The sequence below is a fragment of the Poecilia mexicana genome, unplaced genomic scaffold (assembly GCF_051168715.1).
Source record: "Poecilia mexicana isolate PSO_F unplaced genomic scaffold, ASM5116871v1 scaffold_20, whole genome shotgun sequence".
Classification (NCBI taxonomy): domain Eukaryota; kingdom Metazoa; phylum Chordata; class Actinopteri; order Cyprinodontiformes; family Poeciliidae; genus Poecilia; species Poecilia mexicana.
This window is the reverse complement of record NW_028263389.1, coordinates 17,332,959-17,353,465: the sequence shown is the minus strand read 5'-3', so window position 1 is coordinate 17,353,465 and position 20,507 is coordinate 17,332,959. Positions and strand designations below refer to the sequence as shown.

The 20,507-nt window shown below is 38.0% G+C and overlaps 1 protein-coding gene across 1 annotated transcript; it reads left to right on the top strand.

Annotated features, from left to right (window-relative positions):
* Positions 1-14,442: 14,442 nt before the first annotated feature.
* Positions 14,443-20,266, top strand: LOC148153434 (cadherin-7-like). Its single transcript, XM_088001198.1, has 2 exons — positions 14,443-14,695; positions 18,074-20,266. Exons 1-2 carry the CDS (start codon positions 14,554-14,556, stop codon positions 18,277-18,279), a joined length of 348 nt encoding a protein of 115 aa, XP_087857324.1. The 5' UTR covers positions 14,443-14,553; the 3' UTR covers positions 18,280-20,266.
* The last annotated feature ends 241 nt before the right edge of the window (positions 20,267-20,507 follow it).

Sequence of the window (20,507 nt, the reverse complement as noted above, 5' to 3'; positions counted from 1 at the left end):
CCAAACTCAACACGAACTAGGCTGACCAGATCTGAGCAGGTTGTTCTAGCAGACTGAAAGCTGGTGTTTTATGCTCCATCCAGCAATTGCAGATTTTTTTTAAATAAATAAATAAAATATTTATTGGTCACTTTTTTAATTTGGAGTGGAACCCCACCCCTTCACCTATCCTATCCTTGCAGGGCAGCTGGCACCTACCTCCAACAATCACTGGGGAAGAGCTGTGGTGCATTCTGATTGTGAAGAGGTTTTTATTACAATTAATTCAAAGTGAAAGACATTTTCAGTAAATGAATATAATGGGTAATAACTATTTTTTAAAGCTGCTCCTGTCATCTGCTTGCACTGTTGTTCAACAGCTAATTTGTATTGTTTGTCGTTTAACCCGCAGTAGTTTGGACCCCAGCTGTCTGTGACATTGTGAGCTATTAAACGAAAAATTTGCAGATAACTGCCTTAAGTGATTAAATCCATTAAAATAAATGTGATCCAGCAAAAATGTCCCAAACTGGAGGAGGTCTGATAAAAATTCGATCACTTGCCTCTAGCTGTTCGATGCTCTCTAACAAAGTTGGTGAGAACACTTGCACCCATTGATGACTCTTGAATGAGATTTCATTAGATCAATATCAATTAGAGTGAGAGCAGACATTTACATAAATGATGTTCAAACGGCGTGTCTGCCCCATAAACCTCCTATTATTCTCATATCATGTTTTCTAGACTCTCGGCTCAATGACCAGAGCTCGTACTTTTCACAGCCTCAGCTGAGGAGTTTCATTAAGCTAAGTGGATTCTTTGAATCCCCAAGGTTGATATTTGGAAAGCTTTAATGGGATATAATTACTTGCTTTGAGTGGTCTGTGTTCTTTCACAGTCAAGTGCAATGCTCACCAGGGCTCAGTGTGTATTAAGTACATTTTCATCGGAGCAAGCGCGGTATGAAATGCAAAGGCACAAGAACATGTTCACCTTTCTGTACGGGTGAACCGAGCTGACAGCGTGCCAAATAGTTGTTTACTGGCCCTCCTTCTTAAAGGGACACCAAGTAAAACCTTATTATGGGCTTGATGAACAATATTTAGGCTCCTGAGTCGCTAATTTGTTTTGAAAAAATACAAAGTTGTGCATCTAAAGAGTGCCATAAATTACTCATGCCCATTAAGCCTACCTAGAAACAACAATTTCAACGTATTTTACTGGTAATTTTACAGAGCACACAAATCAAGCACATAACTGCATTGTACAGTGTTGTATATGCAGACATTATTCATGGTTTAAATTTTCAGAATTACGCTGATGGCAGTCCTCTGCCTTATGAATAGGTTTTGTTATGTATTACATGCAGTGCGAGAAGGAAGTAAAAGAAGCCAAATGGATGATTTGTGATGCTACAGAGCTCTGTGTATCACTTCTGACAAATTACATTTAAATGGTGACTGTAAAACGTTCAACAGTTAATAGAGGAAAGGAAAGGAAAGCACATAAAATCTGAAACTGATTCAGGTACTACGTGTAACAGATTAACAACCCCTCCACCTTTTCTCTGATGGTTCTCGTCCGTTCCTGCAGCTTTAGCTTCGCTTTGCCAGACACAACTATTCCATCTGCTATTGACACCAGCTTGTTCTTGCAGCATGACAGGAGGTTGGTGTCTGTCTTCGGGTGTCGAGCAAAAAGGCGGGATACACCCTGGACAGGCCATCAGTCTTAATAATACGACAAATAAACATACACACACATAGTCACAGTTAAGAAATATTTTTTAAAGATCGATTAACACAACAGTTGTGTTTTTGGACTGTGGGAAAAGATAGGAGTACTCAGACCGAACACCATGTAGAAAGACTCAAGGCCGTGATTCAATTATGTAACTTTTACAAATAGAATTTTTATTGATTTATTTTTTTACATTAAAGCTATCATTGGATTGTGATGCTATAATATGAGATCGATAACCTGTGAAAACAATCAAGCTCCTCTGCCTTCTCCTTCTGCTGTCATCTACTGAAATACACTGCCCATAAGAATCAACCAATCAGAGGCAGGAGGAGGCTCTTAGCGCTGTCAATCAACACATGTACACGCTCCTCACAACCTCCCCGTTTCTCTCTGCTAGGCTACAGCTGGTTTCTGACAACGGAGCCTTCCATGAATGCTCAGTCTAGTTAGAATGACGCCATTAGTACATTTAGCAGCGTGTACCAGAGGTTGAGTGGCAGCACTACGACCTTCCTCCTGGTGCTGATTTGTTGTCTTCGATTGAGAGCCATGCATTTTTGCAAACAGGGAGGAACTGGGAGGATCGATCTTTTCACAGATTATCAGTCTCATATTACAACATGGTGACAGTTTAAACAAATTTGTAAAAGTTACATACTTCAGCTTTTATGGATGGAGGGAAGGATGAATGGATTGGAAACATTTAAATTATGTGACAAGGAATAAAGTCTTTATATTCAAATGTTTTTCCGTGCTGAATTAGACTTTTCACTTTCCATAGAAACTCTGCTTTAAACTAACTTTATCCCTTTGTGCCTCCTGCAGGCACTTGTGCCTTTAACATTCAAATAATGTATAATAGTCAAAAAAATCCCACAAAGTGTATTTACTTGTTTTATCAGGTTTTTGTACTCACGCTACAGATACACATCCATTTAAGCTTCCAGCATTTTTCTGCCTATTAGCACTTGTTGCAGCGGAGTATGAGGCTCACATCAGCTGTGGGTATTAAAGGCAGTCAGCCAAGAAATTGATAGTGTAATTATTCTTAGTGTTAGGGGCAAAATACCATGAGCTGATTACAGTTCACTACAACATAACTGCAAACTGTGGCATTAAAAGCAACAACTGAACCGTTTCTAACATTAGTTTAACGGAAAGTTTTATTTATTTCTTTAAAGAAGTTAGGTCTTCAAGGTACTCTTGAAATCATAAATATGACATTAAATTTCACCTTTATTTGTAAAAAAAAAAAAAAAAAAAAAAAACTGTAGTTGCAAAGTCTCCTGAGTGGGTGAGTCAGTATTCAGCTTTTCTAAAGAACCTTTAGAGCTATTATTGCTGTTGTTTGTAGTTTACTGTAAACTGTGTCTTTTTTCCAGTGGTATTCAATACCTCTGCTCATACCGGCTGCTAAATGGCCTGTTTTTTTGTGTGCGCTTGCTCTTAAGTCTGTAACATCCCGTTGATTCATATATCTTTCAGAATACACCCCGGGGATGAGACACTAGCTGTTAGTCAGCAGCCCAGGATTGAGTGTGTTGCAATCAGTGCTGTGCCTCCATCTTTGTAAGTTTCTAATTAGTCTCATTTGCAGTACAAGCCTAGACCGTGGCCCCTGCTGACTTTGACAAAGTACCGGAGCCGGAATACATTCTAAGCTTTACGCTGCAATTCTGTGCTGGCGATTAACTGGCTGAGGGCTGATGGCTTTAGGAGGAATTCATGTGACCCTGTGTTCAATGGGTAGCATCCTGTCTCTTACACGTTACCCAAGTTCCTAATCCCAAATTGAATCCACAAGGTGCCCTTGGGAAAAGAGCCTAATCCTGAATGGCCTCAACAACTTCCAAGCGGTGCATAATGGAAAATACAGTTATAAGGTGCTTACTTAGGACTGTATTTGGTAATATATATTGGCTGATTACTTGTAGTTCAGTCTGAAGGTGAAGCTGAAATGGTAATACTGCCAAGGACTATGCTCTAATTGATGACAGACCTCAAGGAGGTTTTTGAACAGCTGCCTCCAACGCCACGCACCTCAGCAATATGGTAAAGTCCTTTGGAGACAATTATCCGCGCACATTAGCACTGCTAAGCATGCACACACGCATAAACCTCCAGTAAGCTGCAATAACAAGAGCGGAGTTCAGGTTATGGGAAATGCCAGGTGCCTGAATGAGAGGATTAATTACATCCTGAGGGGAGTATTTAAAGATGTGACAAGGCGACACAAGTATGACATCTGAATATGACAGGCACTCAGGTGGAAGAGGAGCCGTGGCGGACTGAGCCGTGTCTGCCCTCGGACCAAGAATCTAATTAAAACCGAAGCAGGTCACACAAAGGAAAAAGCCATGTCCAATCCTTATGTGGCATACAGCTGTGAATTTTTGACACCGAGGTCAGAAGACGATGAGATTGCTTTAGTTATGGATATTAACGTGTTTCTTTTTTTTTTCCTTTCCTAAAACATGAATCTCACTATGTATCTTTTTTTTTTAATTTTTGCATTTCTTTTTTTATAGTACATGATGCTTTACACTGCCTGGTTGCTGTGGTTACTGAACTAAATCAAGAACATTATAGCTGAAGGCCAGATATAAATCTGGCTGTCTCCTGCAGTTCAGGCAGGTAATATAGAGCATTGTTTCCCAACGGTGGGGTCTGGACCCCACTCTGGTACACGGAAAACAAGCCAGGGGATGTGAAACGATCCTCAGAAGTCAACTTCTGCCCCAATTGGCTCAAATAGATTTAAAAAGCAGTCACTGATAATGGATGAAAATAGTTTGGTGTTCCTTGTTGCTGCTTTTTTTGTTATGGTTTTGTTTCCTGTGTCTGCTTCCTTTGAATATTTCAATATTTAAGGAAAGGCAGCTTTTTGAAGCAGGATGTGCTGTTGATAGCAGTAGACTGACAGTTCATGCATTTGCACAAAATCACTCAACATACTATTGTTGCTTAAGTGTACATGTAAAGTAGTAGGAAGTGCACAACACCAAAACTAATGTAATAATAGCTAGTAATAAAAGGATATTAAGGTTCCTGCACTGACATCATTAAGCAGAAGCCAGTGAGTTTTTGGTATATGGAAACTCAAATGGTTATTAAATAAGTTTCTGTTTATGGTAAGCTGTTTGTGGATTTATTTAAACATTTGACATCTAGCATTGTCTTAATTATATTGATGGAGCTGTACTTTTCTCCCACTCCAAGTAATTGTTTTGTCTTGTAGGAAAAAAAAAGAAGAAATATCTAAAAATGTTTCATGTAACTTAAACATTAGACTTACATTTCTTACAAGCGGGTCTATTTTGGGTTTGTGACCGTTGACCCTTTCGTCCCCATCTGTCCATCCTTGTACTATTTGTCCATGAATTATAATTCCATCCACTTAGTTTGACATCAGCATCTTCATACATCATCTAACTGTTTTTAATTGTAATCGCAGGCATCGCACAGAGACAGTTATATTTTCCCCTCATTCTGGTGTTACACTGACTGGAGCTTGTTTTCTTTCACATACTGGCCTTCGTGATGCATGAGTCCGCCACCCCGGCCTTTTCAGCCCTGGTATCATGCGGCTCTTTCAGTCTTGTGGATCCCTGGGTGGCTATAGTAACTCGTGATTAAAGCACGAGGCTTGAATGTCACTCAGTAATAAAGTACCAGAGCTGCAGGTTTTATTCCCTGTTTGTCTGACTGTTTTTTGTGTCTGTTGAAAGAATCTATTCCTTGTAAGTGGACCGCCTGAGGGCTTTGCAAATCACATACTGCACCCTTCATGTTTAAGTGTACATCACCTTCATCAGGAGATCTCGTAGCTGCACGCTGAGCCAGAGGGCTCCTCTAAAGCCAGTGCTTTTATTTTCCTCCCGTCACAAGACAAATGTCAAGTATCCAGGCTTTAGGAGGGAGCGCGGCCCACCCGTCTGCCGCCAGTGGTTTGGAGACAGCTAGATGAATGCGAGGCTACAATGCGTCTGGCTCGCACCGGAGGCAAGGAGTCACGGTGCAATGAGGAGGCCGTGCTGCGATAACGACAGAAGGGTTTTAATCATCACCGCTCCCCGGGAATGACACCAGCGCCGCACGGGGTAACAGAGACAGAGAGCAAGGTGGGGTGGGGTGGAGGAGGGCGGCTGGCACCCAGCAGACAAACAAGCAGCTTGTAGCATCCCTGTGTGGATTAGCACTGTTGCTTGGTGTGAAGCGCGTGTTCTTCTGGAAAGCCAGCAGGAGAAACATATTACTCTTTTATTGTGTTTTGCTTTAGAATTTTCTTCGGCATTACGGATTGTCTGGCACGATTAAATATCATGTCTGTTTTTCAGGTTTATTAAGTCGAAATTAAAACTGTGGAGTACCTCACAAAATGTATTTACAGCCCTTGAACCTTTGTACATTTTGTCAGGTTACAGACAGAAACGTAAGTGCATTAACAATTTATGTGATGGAACAACGCAACGTAGTGCCTAACTTTGAAGTAGACAATTCTTCTCAGATCTGGAGACAGAATTTTTTTACTCACTTTTCAAAAATAATAAAAAAAAAATAGCTCAAGCTCAGACAGATTGTATGGAGAGTGTCTGTTAACATCAGTTTTCAAATTTTGCCACATATTTTCAATTTGACCGAAGTCTGAGCTTTGACTTGATCACTGCAACGCATAAATACAGTATGTGTCAATCTAAATCACTCCAGTATAATCCTGGGTGCTGTATTTAGTTTTATTTCTGTAAGTTGAATATTTTCCCCAGTATATAGTTTTTAACTGAAGTTCCTCCCAGATTTTTCCGTATTGAGCTCCATCTGTCGTCCAAGAAGCTTTGAGTTGATTTGTTGTTGTCCTGGCTGAACTACCGCTTCCCTAAAGCATCATGGCACCATCCCCATGTTAGATGGAGGGGGGGGTGTAGTGTGTTAATGGTGATGTCATTTTTTTATCATTCCAGTGTAAAGGCTTTTGTCATTTTTTCACTGCACATAGGGTTTCACATTTTGGCAAGAAAGCCCAATTTTCATCTGATCTGAGAAGACGACCTTCTTTTCTTTCCCTACTGACTTCTTTACATAACTTGTGGCAAACAACATCTCTGCTATTTTTTTCCCCGAGAGTAGCTTTATATCTTTTTTTAGAAAGGCCCAGTTTAAGTAAAAAAAATTCACCAGCTTGAGCTGTGAATCTCTCCAGCTCCTCCAGAGTTACCATGGGTCTACTGGCTGTTTCTTTGATTTATTCTCTCCCTCACTGGGCTGTTGGACCGGATGGACCTCATGTTGCGGTAGATTTACAGTTGTGCCGTACTCTTTCCATTTTCGGATTTGCTTCAAGCTTTGCATTTTGTTTGATAGATTGGACTTGATTTAGTCAGTTTTATTTTAGCACACCTTCCACTTCATATTTCAGCACTACCTTATATTGGTGGATCAAATAAAATTCAAATGATATGCACTGTAGTTGCAATGTGACAAAAATATAAAAATGTTAAAGGGACAATATTACTTTTATGCTTTGGTGGGAACATTTATTTCTCCCATTTCCAGCTCTGCAGACTGAACATATTTTTATTTCCGTAGCTTTTATGATAATCAAAACATTACCCAGCTTCCTCTACATATTTAGTTATCCCGGATGTTTAAAGACGCCGGGGTTTTTTCCAAGGCTAAACATGCATGCCTGATGTTTATGGAGCACAGAACCAGAAAAAAACAAACCAAAAAAACAACTTTTGTTTGCATCTTGCTGATATTTACGGAGCTTTGTGGGATTGAAGTCGGCTATCTGATGGAATTTAGTCACCAGGGGGATCGGTCGATGATGTGAGTCGTGCTCTTTAATTGGCTCACTCTGCATACAGATTTTAAGTATGCATCTACAAATGCAACAGATAAATACAGCAAATGGTTGAATATTAAAGCATTTGCTTAGAATAAAAAAAAACATGTTGTTTAGAGGAGAAAGGCATTTATTTACCTCACAGCCGAATGTTGCACTGTTCATTAAATGCCATGATTTATAAAAAGAAGTGAGGATTATTGTTTTATTGACCTGCGTCATCCCAGTGTGAGCTCACAAGCTGTGGCTTTACAGAAAAAGAAGTGAGCAGCTCACTATAATTTAACAAACTGAGCCATTTACTTTGAAAGCCAATACCACTGTCAGGTGGTGGGTCTGTAATGACATTATTAAGGAATAGCAGAGAAAATAAATTAAATACCAATTGGAATTCTTTTTTATTTTTTCACCATGACCAAATGGTCAGAAGGAGGCTTCATTTTCTGGATCGTCTTCCCTCTGTGCAAAAATTAAATGTGTGAGACTTTTCTCATACCACAGCGTAGTGGGGGGAATGTGGATAGAACCCCCCCAAAAGGAATTAAAACCACAAAAAACACTTGCACTCTTTCAGAATTTTTCTGTTTCTCTTTTTGTCGGTCACACTGAAACAAATATAGCTACTTTATAGTAAAAAGAGTGAGCTCCAATGCCTCCACAGAGATGTAAAAGACTAAGTGTTTATTACAGCAGATGCCTCCAACAGTGGCACAACCAGAGCTTCTTCTTTTTCTTCTGGCTTTTCCCTTTAGGGGTTGCCACAGCAAGTCATCTGTTTCTATCTAATCCCATGTTCCACATCTTCTTCTTTCACACCAACCACCCTATGAGGTGACACAACTGGATTTTTTTCTTTTTCTTTTTTTTTTTTAATGTTGAATATCCCCGAATTTAATATTTCTATGGTGATCAGTAAAAATGGAGTGTGGGAAGAAATATAATCTGCAAGAAAAGCAGAATTTCTTCTTTAAGATGCTGTGGCTCCCATTTCTCCAAACAGCTGTCACCAGTACATATTATATTAGGGAATCATACAGATATTGTGTTAGTTTCATTTTTTCCCATATTACCAATATGTGTTTTACCTGTGAGGGTTTGGCTACGGCGCTCAATAGTAACCAAAGACGCTAATAACACAATTTAAACTCTGACACTGTAGTTTTCCCGCAGCAGCACGTTGTTTGGACTTACATTCTGTTGATTGACTTACTTTTCTCATTATTTCATATAAAGCCTGCACTAGAGCAATTTGGTTATAGTTTATGTGTGTTTGTGTCATGGTCAGGGTGTGTGAATGGGTTGTGCCCTGCTGTCAGGAATGTGGTATTCTCACCCATCACTGATTTCCTCGTAGGGCACAGATGGTATAACCCAACAATAAAGTATTATTCCCAGATTAACCTGATTATTATGGTAAAACACTGAGGATCATCATCTGGGAAGAGAAGGAGACAGTAATGAGTTAATGCTATCTGCAGAAATCAATACATGGTTTTTATACTGACACATGAGACATGAAACATTGACTCAATGAAAAACGAAAGCACTTACCAGATATAATATAAGCTCACAACACCCACGGTCACCTCAGTGGTCTGGTTGTTGACTCTCGTCTTGAGTTATCATTTGAAGCAACTGAACCGTGTTTTGCACTCAACCCTCAGGTTTGAGTTATCGTGTTCGTGATTTGACATGTTCTGTAATCATGGGGCAGAATTTTCTTTCCGACAGAGAGGGTTTTTGTGAGTGAGAAAAATCCTACACAGATGTTCAGTGTAGATAGTGCTTACTTTATTCCTTTTCTGTGTTGCAAAAAACATCAACGCATCCATTTATTTTTATTGAAAATATATTGTCAAGGAAACAGTCTGTTAACTGAGTGATTGTTGATTCAGTTTTAATAATGTCTTAGCCGCACTACTGTATAAGAAAAGTGCATTTTAAAATGAGATGCTTTGAAGCCAGTGGAAAGGTTGATTCTCATATCTGTTGCATATTTTTACTTATTTCTAAAATATGGTATTTGAAGCCATAAACTTTCAAGGAAAACTGGCAACCGTTTTTTTTTTTTTCTTTTCTTTTCAGAGTTTCCAGTCACTTTCATCTGAAAAAACAACAACAAAGAAATTAGCGGTAATTGCTCTGAAAACAGGAATCAAACTTATGAGTAATATTGAAGAGCCAACGCTGCTAAATAAAGCTCATATACCACAGAGAAAAAGACACAAAGAAAATACTTTTGCATCCTTTTAGTAAAGAATGAAACATACAGAGATAAAATACCAAGGTAGCATGTGTTGAAGTAAAAAATACTTAATTCAAAGGCCTCGTTTTAATGGCTCATCAATTAAAGATGGCATGATGTAGCACAGCTGCTTCTTCTGTCAACTGCATTAATATTAGCTGCTTTCATATCTAATGATTGCTAGCAGATTATCTTAAAAGGTGTGCCAACTATTCCCTGATTGTGTAATTTTCCTTTATGTATCCTCCCTTGTTTCAGAAATCTTCCCACTTTTTGATCCTTTGTCAGCAGGCTGCATTTCAGGGATCTGAGCATCCTTAAACATTTCTGTCACATGTAGACATATTTCCTCTGTCTTTATTTTTTGTGCCACGCTTAATCAGATCATGAAATAAATTGTTGTTGTATATCAGATAAAGATAGCCTGGGTAAATACAATAAAAGTCTGTTTCATGCTCTGATTTTATGTACTAAGGGGGAAAAAAAAGATTTTCAAAACAACCCAGTTCTATGGAACAAAGTAATTGCAACAAACTAACTAGACCCTATATCTAATTACACGTTGCCCCCCTTGGTCAGAACAACTGCCAAATAAGCAGTTGTGAAAACTATTAATGAGTCTTTCACCTTGTTGTGATTGAATTTTTTCTAAGTCTTCTTTGCAGAATTATTCAGTTCAGTCACAATGGAGCGATGGTGCAGGATAGTCATGCCATAGCAGCTCAGTTGCATTTGAATATGGACAGTGACTAATACCGCTCCAAAATTGATCTTTTTTTCTTTTCTTCATATTTGCCGCTCATAGGTTGACTTGCTGGCCTGTATGGGTCATATTCTGATCATAAGCTGATGTTCAGGCATTCTCGTTAGGATGTGCTTGAATATGTGAACAAACAGCCTCTTCAGCAGTTACCTTATATGGCTTACCCTCCTTGTGAATGGTGTTGGTGACTGTCTTCTGGACATCTGTCCAGTCAGCAGTCTTCCCCATGAACGTGTACCTGACTGACCCGGAGTGAGAGTCCATTTAAAGGCTCAGGAAACCTTTGAGTCAATTAGCTGATTATAGAGGGACACCATTCGATTCCAGTAATGACCTTTTCAAGAGTATTCTAATTTTCTGAGACAGAATTTTGGGTTCTCATGATCTGTAAACAATTATCATCAACAAACAAGAAACAAAGGCTAAAAATACATTATTTTATGTGGCTATTCCATATAATAAAGTTTCATTTTCTGAGATCACCTGCAAAAAATATTCCACTTACATTGAATATAATTTTTTTTAGACATACTACTACTATGTACAGCAGGGCTGACTACCTGAAGGGAAAAAATGAGTGAGCAGAGATTAGAGTTTGGGTCAAGTGTGAATGGGCAAGTGGGAAAGAATGACAAGGAAGAAGAAGAAAGATAAATTAATATTCCTTAACATGATGCTTTAAAGTCAGATCAGTGTTTGTGGAAACAGAAATTTCAAAATGAAGAGTATCAGTCCAGCGATACGCACAGCAGCTCAGGAGGCGTAAGCCAAAAATACTGGTATCAAGGGAAATCCCACTTTGCAGTTGGAAACCCACCAGTGTGTGGAAGAAGACGGAGGCGTGTTGTGGTATATCTGTTTCAGGAAAGTTGAGATCCGAGTCGTTGTGGTGCTGACTGATCGGATGTGTCTGTACCCATCAGATCAGTGTTGTCTCGCTGCGTGGAAGCTGTCCGTTTTGGCTTTTTTATCCAGTGCCATCCATCAGAGAAAGATTACGTTATTATGCTGTTCCTGCATGGGTCACAGTCTGCTGACTGCTTTCAGATTCGAATAACCATAATGCGAGAAATAAATATTGCCGTCTCATTTCATATAAAAAAAAATAATACTTGTGACTCAGTCTGAACATTTATTTTATGAAGTATTTCAGAGAGAAAACAGCAGAAAAGGAAAAAGGAAGCTGAACAGACAACAAAGAAACTCATTGAAATCTGTCTGTCTGGAAAGATTTACAAAGACAGTTGTAGGCCTTTTGGACTCCAGAAAACCACCGCAAAGCCATTATCCACAAATGGAGAAAACATGGAACAGTAATGAGCCTTCCCAAATTGCTCTTAAGAATTCATCGGTGACTGAACCAGGGATCTCAAAAGAACCCAAGACAACTTCTAAAGCACTACAGGCCTCATTTACGCCAGATAACTTCAGTGTTAATAATTAAACAATAAAAAATTAGGAAAATTATTGTGAAAGTGCATGCCAGGCCACACACAGAATAAAATTCTTGTGGGGTCTAAATGGCCCGTCTCTTAAGACTTCCTGGGTGGGTTAAACCTGCTGCTCATGGCAAAAAACCCTGGACCAAAATTTCCTTACGAAGATTTAAAAGATTCACTATCAGTTCCTGCATGACCAATTATTAGGTTTAGATTGAATAGCTTTTGTCCTCCCTTGAAATGCTCCTTTTATAAAGCGCATTTTGTAATTAATAAATGACGGAAATACCAAAAATACATCACGATAGCAGCAAAAATGTGATGATATTGATTAATTTCATTGTATGCCATGCAGTCTCTCTCTCTGCACAGAAAAATATATGCTTACCTCAGCAGCTTTTAAGAAGGAACTGTGATAGGTGGCATTATTTAAAACAAACATGAAATCACTCAGGTGGTCACTTTCTGTCGTTGATGTAAACTACTGTTTGGATTGTTTTACACTTTAAAACTCCACAATTGTGCCTAGTCCCAGTGTAAAATGAAGGTTTCTCATTTTTTCATTGGATGTAACTCGAGTCCAACACTGATTGAGTTGTTCTTAGACTGCCAGTGTATATTAAAATGCAGCTTCTGCGGCAGGAGGAATTTGAATCTTCTTGTGGAAAACTTTATAAGAGCCACATTGGGTTAAAAGTGTCAGTGTGCACACTTTAAACATTAAGTGAAAAATACATGTAACTTGTAATATATGGGAACCTGAGCATATCTGCTTTAGCATTCACATACTCTTTTATTAAATTGGATCCCATGCAATGTTTTATGTAATTTCAAGGATTAGACTTAGAAATTCATTAGTTTCCAGCTCTGAGAACGAGGCCCTATTTCCATCTCCTATATCAGACTGCGAATTTGATAAAGTATGAAAATATGATTCATTTATTCAAGAACTGTGCGCTGCGGCTTTATGTGGTTCTTAATGAGTAATCTTCCATACTCTGTGGGAATCTTTAATAAGTGCCATTTAATGAATGAAACACGTTGTGTGGCAAATCATTAACTTTGAAAGCACCCCTGATTGCTTTTGAAGGATTACAACGCTTTTCTTTGATTTAAATGGGTTGCGTTAATTTTTCTGGAATTATCTTTGTATTTAAGGGATAAACTCTAGATTAGAAAAGTGCCATAAATAAAAAAAACCAAAACAAATATTTTCCTCTTTAGTCATTTGAAATGTTTACCTCTGTGCTGCGGTAGCTGGCATTTGGAGGGGTTCAGGTGAAACCAGACAAATGGCAGTTATTTGATGCCAGCGTTGTCACATCTCTTATCTTTTTTCGATAGAGATCAATCATGACAGCGGGAACAGACAGATGATTCCTCCCCTGGCGGCCAAATTGTCCCCTTGCATGTGCTCACTTTTGTGACAGTGTCTGAACATTTGCCTCATCATACATCAAACCGCTAAACCGTTTGGATTGACAGCACTTTTCAAGCGGAGAACACACACACCAATCACGGCAACAGAGGCAACAGCCGACGCAGACTTTCACTTTGACTTGGAGAATCCTCAGAATTGCCTACTGAAGGATTGATGTAAACCGTCTTTAGCAGTGTGAAATGATATCTTCAGATCAGTTAGACGTTCAAGGACTTGAGTGGTGCAGTTGCCAAAAGGATTAACAGGTGGGAAAATGTCAGTACATTTTACATTTAATAATAGTTAAGTGATTAAATGTACTTTAAATCATCTGTTTTTCATCGTCAGAGTTAAAATTAAAGTAAAATGTACTGTGTTGTGAAAAAGTAATTGCCCTTCACTGATTTATTGTGTTTTTGTTTTGTTGTCTTGCCTAAATATTTCAGGTCCTCAAACCAATTCAAGTACTAGCCTAGTCATTCAGACCAATATCAGACAAAGGTATCCAAACTAATGAACCCATAAGTAAAAAAAAATAATATCCAAGCTTATAGTCCTCTCATCTGTAATGGAGGGTTGAACCCTTTTAGTTTCACATCTTTTTATACCACGCTTTTCTTCCACTCAACTTTCCATTAATATGCTAGGATGCAGCACTTAGTGATTACTTTTTGTAGCTAATCTTCATTGTGTAAGGTGTAAATGACTGTTGGACAGCTGACACAGGAAAGAATGAGCTGAGCAGCGTTTCTGAAAGAAAAACAATTGATATTGATCTTAAATAATATTCTATTTTACAAAATGAACAAACTTGCAATAATACTATGTAAGCTATGTACAAGTTTCCTATTTTAATGAATGGAATATTTTGATGATGTTCAAATTGATTATAACTCACTTTAAATGTTCCATAAAGGATGGATCCCTCACTAATCATAGAAGAATACCGAGATGAGATTTGAGAAAAACAAAAGTTTGCCACTCTTATCATCACCATCTTCTCTCTCTCTCTCTCTCTCTCTCTCTCTCTCTCTCTCTCTCTCTCTCTCTCTCTCTCTCTCTCTCTCTCTCTCTCTCTCTCTCACTCACTTTGCAGGTGTCATAAGGACAGCTTTACCCAACATGGACCGGGAGACGAAAGACCAGTATGTGCTGGTCATTCAGGCCAAAGACATGGTGGGCCAAATGGGCGGCCTCTCCGGCACCACCTCTGTCACGGTCACTCTCACCGATGTCAACGACAACCCACCTCGGTTCGCTCACAGTAAGAGACCTTTCTTTCTGACTGCCTCCACAGAGCTGATTGAGTTTTTACATGTTCAGCAGCTACTTAGCAATCAGACTAAAACCTCCACATCTTTTTCTTTTTCTTCTTTTTTTTTCCACTGGTTTTGATCTCTAGGTTGAATGCAGCTCTTAAGATGTACTATCACTGCAAGACCACTTGAACTAAGAGAAGCGAATAAGGGCACTCGATCAACATAGTAAAAATAACTGGGATTTTTTTTTTTCACACGGATGAAAGAAACCGCTTTAAAAATGACTTTTTTCTATATTACTTTTTAATAAAGAAAAGCAGCAAGTCTTTTCCTGTCAGTTTTGGTTTAACGAAGTTTCACAGAAAATGAATGAAGTTGATTTTTCAAAATTAATACCTCTTCTCACACTTTGCCATGTTACAGCAAACCTTCAGTCTGAGAGCAAAGTGTTCTGTTAGGAACATGCGGAATAATGAAATCGCTGACGTATAACTTCTTATTAATAAAAATAATGATGGAGCTGATTATATGTGAAAAGAAGAATCTTAAACTCTAAGGAGTCAATGAAAATAAGCTAAAGTAGGAGAAATACGATCTGTCTTTTTAACTTTAATTTTGTAGAACTTAATTTAACAGGAATTGGGGCTTCTCTTCAAGCTTTGGGCATGTAGACTAAAATTTTTGCCAGTTGATTGCGAAAAGGGTCTTTCGTAGTTAAATTGAATGTAAATGCATCTATAGATATCAATCAACAGATTTTCAATTAGCTGTATGTCTGGACTTTGACTAGGTCATTCTAACTCATGGATATGTCTGGGTTTTGGCAGAAGGCCATCTCTTGGTGTAGTTGGAGTTGAACTATGCTTGAATTGCTTTCAGATGATGAACTGAAATCTGCTCTGTAAGATCTCCAAAGATTGGGGTGTTGTTTAAGAATTTAACCTCACAATGAATCGCTCAACAACTGATGCTCTCTAACAGACCTTTAAGCCATTTGCTGGTCCGGCTGGAGCGCAGCCACCACTGGACTGCCGTGAAACCGTATACAAAAAGATTTGTATCACTCTGTGAACTCTAACGGAAAATGGTTCCTCTGGATTTTATTTAAGAGTTTAAGATTGCAAAAACAGAAAATTAAACAGTTATGAATAGCTGAAAACCTGAAAATTACAACCTTACGTTTATATTTTCAGCAAGAACTTGGACTTTTCCTAAAAAAATTAAGAAAACAGTCTGTCTATAAACGCTGCACCTCCCAGCTTCATTCTTCATCAAAGACAGTCATTCCTTTTGCATTGGACACCAAGATCAATCAGGTTTCTCTTTTTTTTTTTTTTCCTTTTTCTTTCATTTTGTCAGCCCTTTGCACAGGCTGCTAATGGCTTCCAGGAAAAGCTTTACGATTCAAAGGCATGCAGTGCTTCTCATGATAATCCCGAAGCACCGGCAATCGGTTTACTGGTGATAGCCCGACCGCTGGTCCGGCTGGAGCGCAGTCACCACTGGACTGCCGTGAAGCCGAGTCAATTTGCCGGTCCCCGGGGTGAAAGAGAGATTCAAGTTTGCGCGACAAGTCATCAGTGTCGTTTTAACCCAGCGCTGTCACACTGAGAAGAAAGAGACTTTAGAAGAATTCTGGGGGGTTTTGCTCCTGCTGTTGTGCTCACAGGGTCATGGGTCAGAATCGATATGCCATTACAGGGCTTCAGAGCAGATTGAATCCAGGAGCACTGCTTAGCTGATGCTATGTGGGGAAAAGGCTCGGGACGGGGAAGAGTAGGAGGTGGGTGCAAGGGTAATAGGATGGGAGAAAAGTATTTTTGGGGGGCTTTTAAAGAGCTGCTATTCCATGGCAAATTAAAAAGCCATTATAAAGATTACATGGTGGCAAACAATGTCAGGCAGATTAGCATTTAGACTGTGGCTGAGGGAGACACTGAGGAACACAGAAAGGTCTGGTAATGAGCTCTGGCTTGGTGATTGGGGAGATTATGATTATGAATATGATTCCCTTCTTTATTCTTGTAGGAGTACTTTAAATTCAGGGGGTCAAACAATAGCGTGGAGAACACAATGGAGAGTTTTTTTTGGAGTAATAGAATCCTTGAGTGGACATTTCATCCAGTGAAATGTAACAAAGGGATTTAAACGCGACTCCTGTTGTTCCTTTCTTCTGGCCTGGACAGCCTCAAAGTGCAGAAATTTTTCATCTGGCTTCATCCACTCTCCTAAAAGTAAAACTTGTGGAACACTATGAAGTGAAATTAGTCTTGCAGTTCAAATGGGATACATTTTTTATTTATTTATTTATTTATTTATTTATTTATTTATTTATTTATTTATTTATTTTTTGCCTTCTTTGCTGTCTTTTCTACAAAATTCTACCATTCAGTTCAAGGCTTTCTCAGCCTCTTTATTATAAACAAATGAATTCACTTCAGGTAAATTGTATTTTTGTTTCTCTCCTCTTCTCTGTGTTCCCAAAAACAGTAAACATGTAAACAAATCATCAAATCATTCAGATCTTAAAGTCCTGAAAAAGTTATGAAGGTTTGGCTTTTTTTTCTAATTTCCTGTGGTTCCAAGCTGTGCTGCATTGCCAGTGCTAATCTTTTTAGAAAAATGTGCAGATTCAATTCCAGCTATATATATTTTTTTGCTTCTCTGCCTGAAAACAGTCAAACTGACCCAGTGGTTCACAGTTTTAGGAGCTACAGTGGATTTTTGAATCTGCTACTGCAGCACAATGCTAATATTTATACATTTGTCAGATTATTATTATTATTATTATTATTATTATTATTATTATTATTATTATTATTATTATTATTCAAAACTAATTTATTGATAAGAATCAACTGGCCCAAATGATAATTAGTAACAGAAATAATTGTCAACAGAGGGCAATTCAAAGTTTCTAAAATAATATCCATGATTCCTTACAAAGCTGAAATGCAATGAAAAATAAACTAAGAACAACGACTGAAGTACACAGGTATGAAATGTTTGTTTGGAAGTAGAAGGGACAAAATAGCATTGCATAAGTATGAAGGCGGGTTATTCTCTAATCAATCAACAGACCATAAACAATTTTCTAAAATTTATCAAAGCCGGGACGGCCTCTATGAGGAGAAATTTTAAATTTTGCCACGTTCATTCTTTTAAATGTGAAACTTCTTGAACACTGTGAACTAAAGTCGGTCTTGCTATTTTAATAGCATAATTTCCCTTTTTTTTCTTCCTTGCTGACTTTACCACAAATTGGAGTGAAAACCGAGATTGATGTGTCACTGCCCCTGCTTGTTAGTCTAACGCAAGCGTGCTGGTTACAAAAAAATAAGCACATCCATTACAAACAGCCACTCCTGTCCTTCCCTTTGCAGAAAGCTATCAGTACACAGTGCTGGAGTCGCTACCAGTGCAATCTGTGGTGGCCAGAATCAAAGCGGCAGACGCTGATATCGGCTCCAACGCGGAAATGGACTACAGGATCATGGACGGTGACGGGCCCGGCATGTTCAATATAACAACAGACGAGGACACACAAGAGGGGGTTATTATCCTGCAAAAGGTAGAGTTTGGAAAATAGACATATTTTCACAAAATAAAAAACTGTCAGTTTTCTATGTATGGCCGTAGCAGATACATAGCTTTTAGAAGTTTTTTTTTTTTTTTTTTTTTGACAAAAAAAAATATATATATTTTGTGGATTTTACTTGTCAGTATGCGATTCCCAGAGTATGATATTAAGTAAAAATACCACATTTTTGTGAGATGGGGATTACACAAAAGTTGCTAAACAATGTTTTAAGCGTGAATTGTATTCGCTTAAAATAAGCAACCAACATTTTTATTAAAATAGTCAAATTTTAAAAAATGAAAGAAAAATTATCACAAATGCCAATACGTTTTGGAAAATATGTTGTGAACTAGAGAGACAATAGTGGAAATTTTTGAAAGTTTGCGTGTGTGTGTGCCCCATTAATTAAAAAAAACAGCAGTTTAGAAAAAAAAAAGTACAGTAGTTAAACATGGTGGTGGTAGTTTGATGGTCTGGGTTGTTAAATTAAATAGTCCAGGATCTTTCTGCCTGTCTGACAAGAAGCGGCAAGAAGACATATATGGCCTCTATATTGAAATAAATGTGATCAAATAAGTAATGCATTATTAATTGAAAAGGAGTTCTTGCATTTGAGCTCAATAAATTCTAATTAAAACAATGACTAAACATTTTAGGATCCTAAAAGGTGATAATTATTATCATCTTACATTTTAGGTCTCTAAATGGATTACTTTATCCAGTAAATTTTTCTACATTCACTTTATTTGTTCTTATTTTGATGAATAACGATGGACAACAATCATCCTCAGCCTATTACTGTTAGGTTTCCAGTCATAGAGCACAGAGTATTTTAACACTAATATTTAACACCATATGTTTCACCTCACTGTAGTAGGATTTTTTTTTTTTTTTTTTTTGTTTATAACAAAATGTTTTTTTTTTCTGTATCTGTTTAGTAATATATAAATAGTACAGTACATCATAACTCCATGGGTCAGATTCCCAGGTTTCAGTCTTGAAACGGCCTCGTGGATGTGACAGCTCATTGCTGCCTCTGCTTGGTCAGAGAGCTAGAACCATTGCTGCCCACAAGCAGTTCTTGTCAGACTGGCCAATTTGATCCTTTGTTTGTTTCATACCAAAACTCAGACAAATACCAGGCAGAAGTGAGTCTCTGACAATGAAACTGTCAAATCCGCGTGCTCAGTATATTACATTTTGCACAGAGAGTTTAATAAGCCAGACAAACTGTTTCAAAAGCATTTATCTTTGTTCGCGTTCATCCACCCTGTGTGCCTTTCTTTATAATCACCTTTGGTTCATTTGTGGGACAAAGTCGTTACAATTTATCATCAAATCACTTTGTCTGACAGTGTGTTAAATTTTAGGAGTGCTGGAGATCACAACCTTAGTTGTGATCAATATCACCAGATTGGGTAAATGAATATAAACGTATCTGCACACAAGCTGTTCATTTATCCTTGACAGAAAATGGTGATATTTTATGTTTGTACAGCAAAGAACAGTGTTAAAAAACATTTCAAGGCACTTTTCTTGTTTGACAACCAAATTAAAGCTGCTGTAGGTAATTTTGATTAATTTTTTTTTTTTTTACATATTTGCTAAACTTGTCACTATGTCATGCCTGTAGAATGTGAGACAAACAAAAAAGTAGGAAGAAAAAAGCCTCTCTGGCTCCTTCCAGTGGTCCTACTGCCATCTGCAGAAAAACGTCTCTCCCAATTAGAGAAAGAAGGAATGTCTTAGCACTGTCAATCATTCTCATGTACATGCAGCTCACGCCCTTATCTGCCTCATATTCTACTGTCAGGACATAGTGACAGTTTCAACAAGTATAAAACACATTTTTATAAAAGGTAGCTACTGCATTCTTAATTCAGAGTCAAGAAAATTTCTGATCTGTGGGAAACTTCCAGGTCTCAATGAGTATTCAAAAAGAAAACAATATGGAAAAAATATATAAACATCCAGGATTTAATCCTTAAAAAGTAGATCCATCCATCCATCCATCTGTCTGTCTGTCTGTCTGTTATCCATCCTTCCAGGAGTCATTCTCTATTTTTTATTACATTTTTCATCCAGTTAGAGAATGTTGCGGGTTTAATATTTAACACCTTAATTTTTTTTCCCATAAGCTTAACATGTCTTATATATTTACTTAAGCAAAATTTGCCACAAATGGGCTAAAACATCTGAAAATGTGGTAAGACATGGAATTTTTACAATAAAGCTGT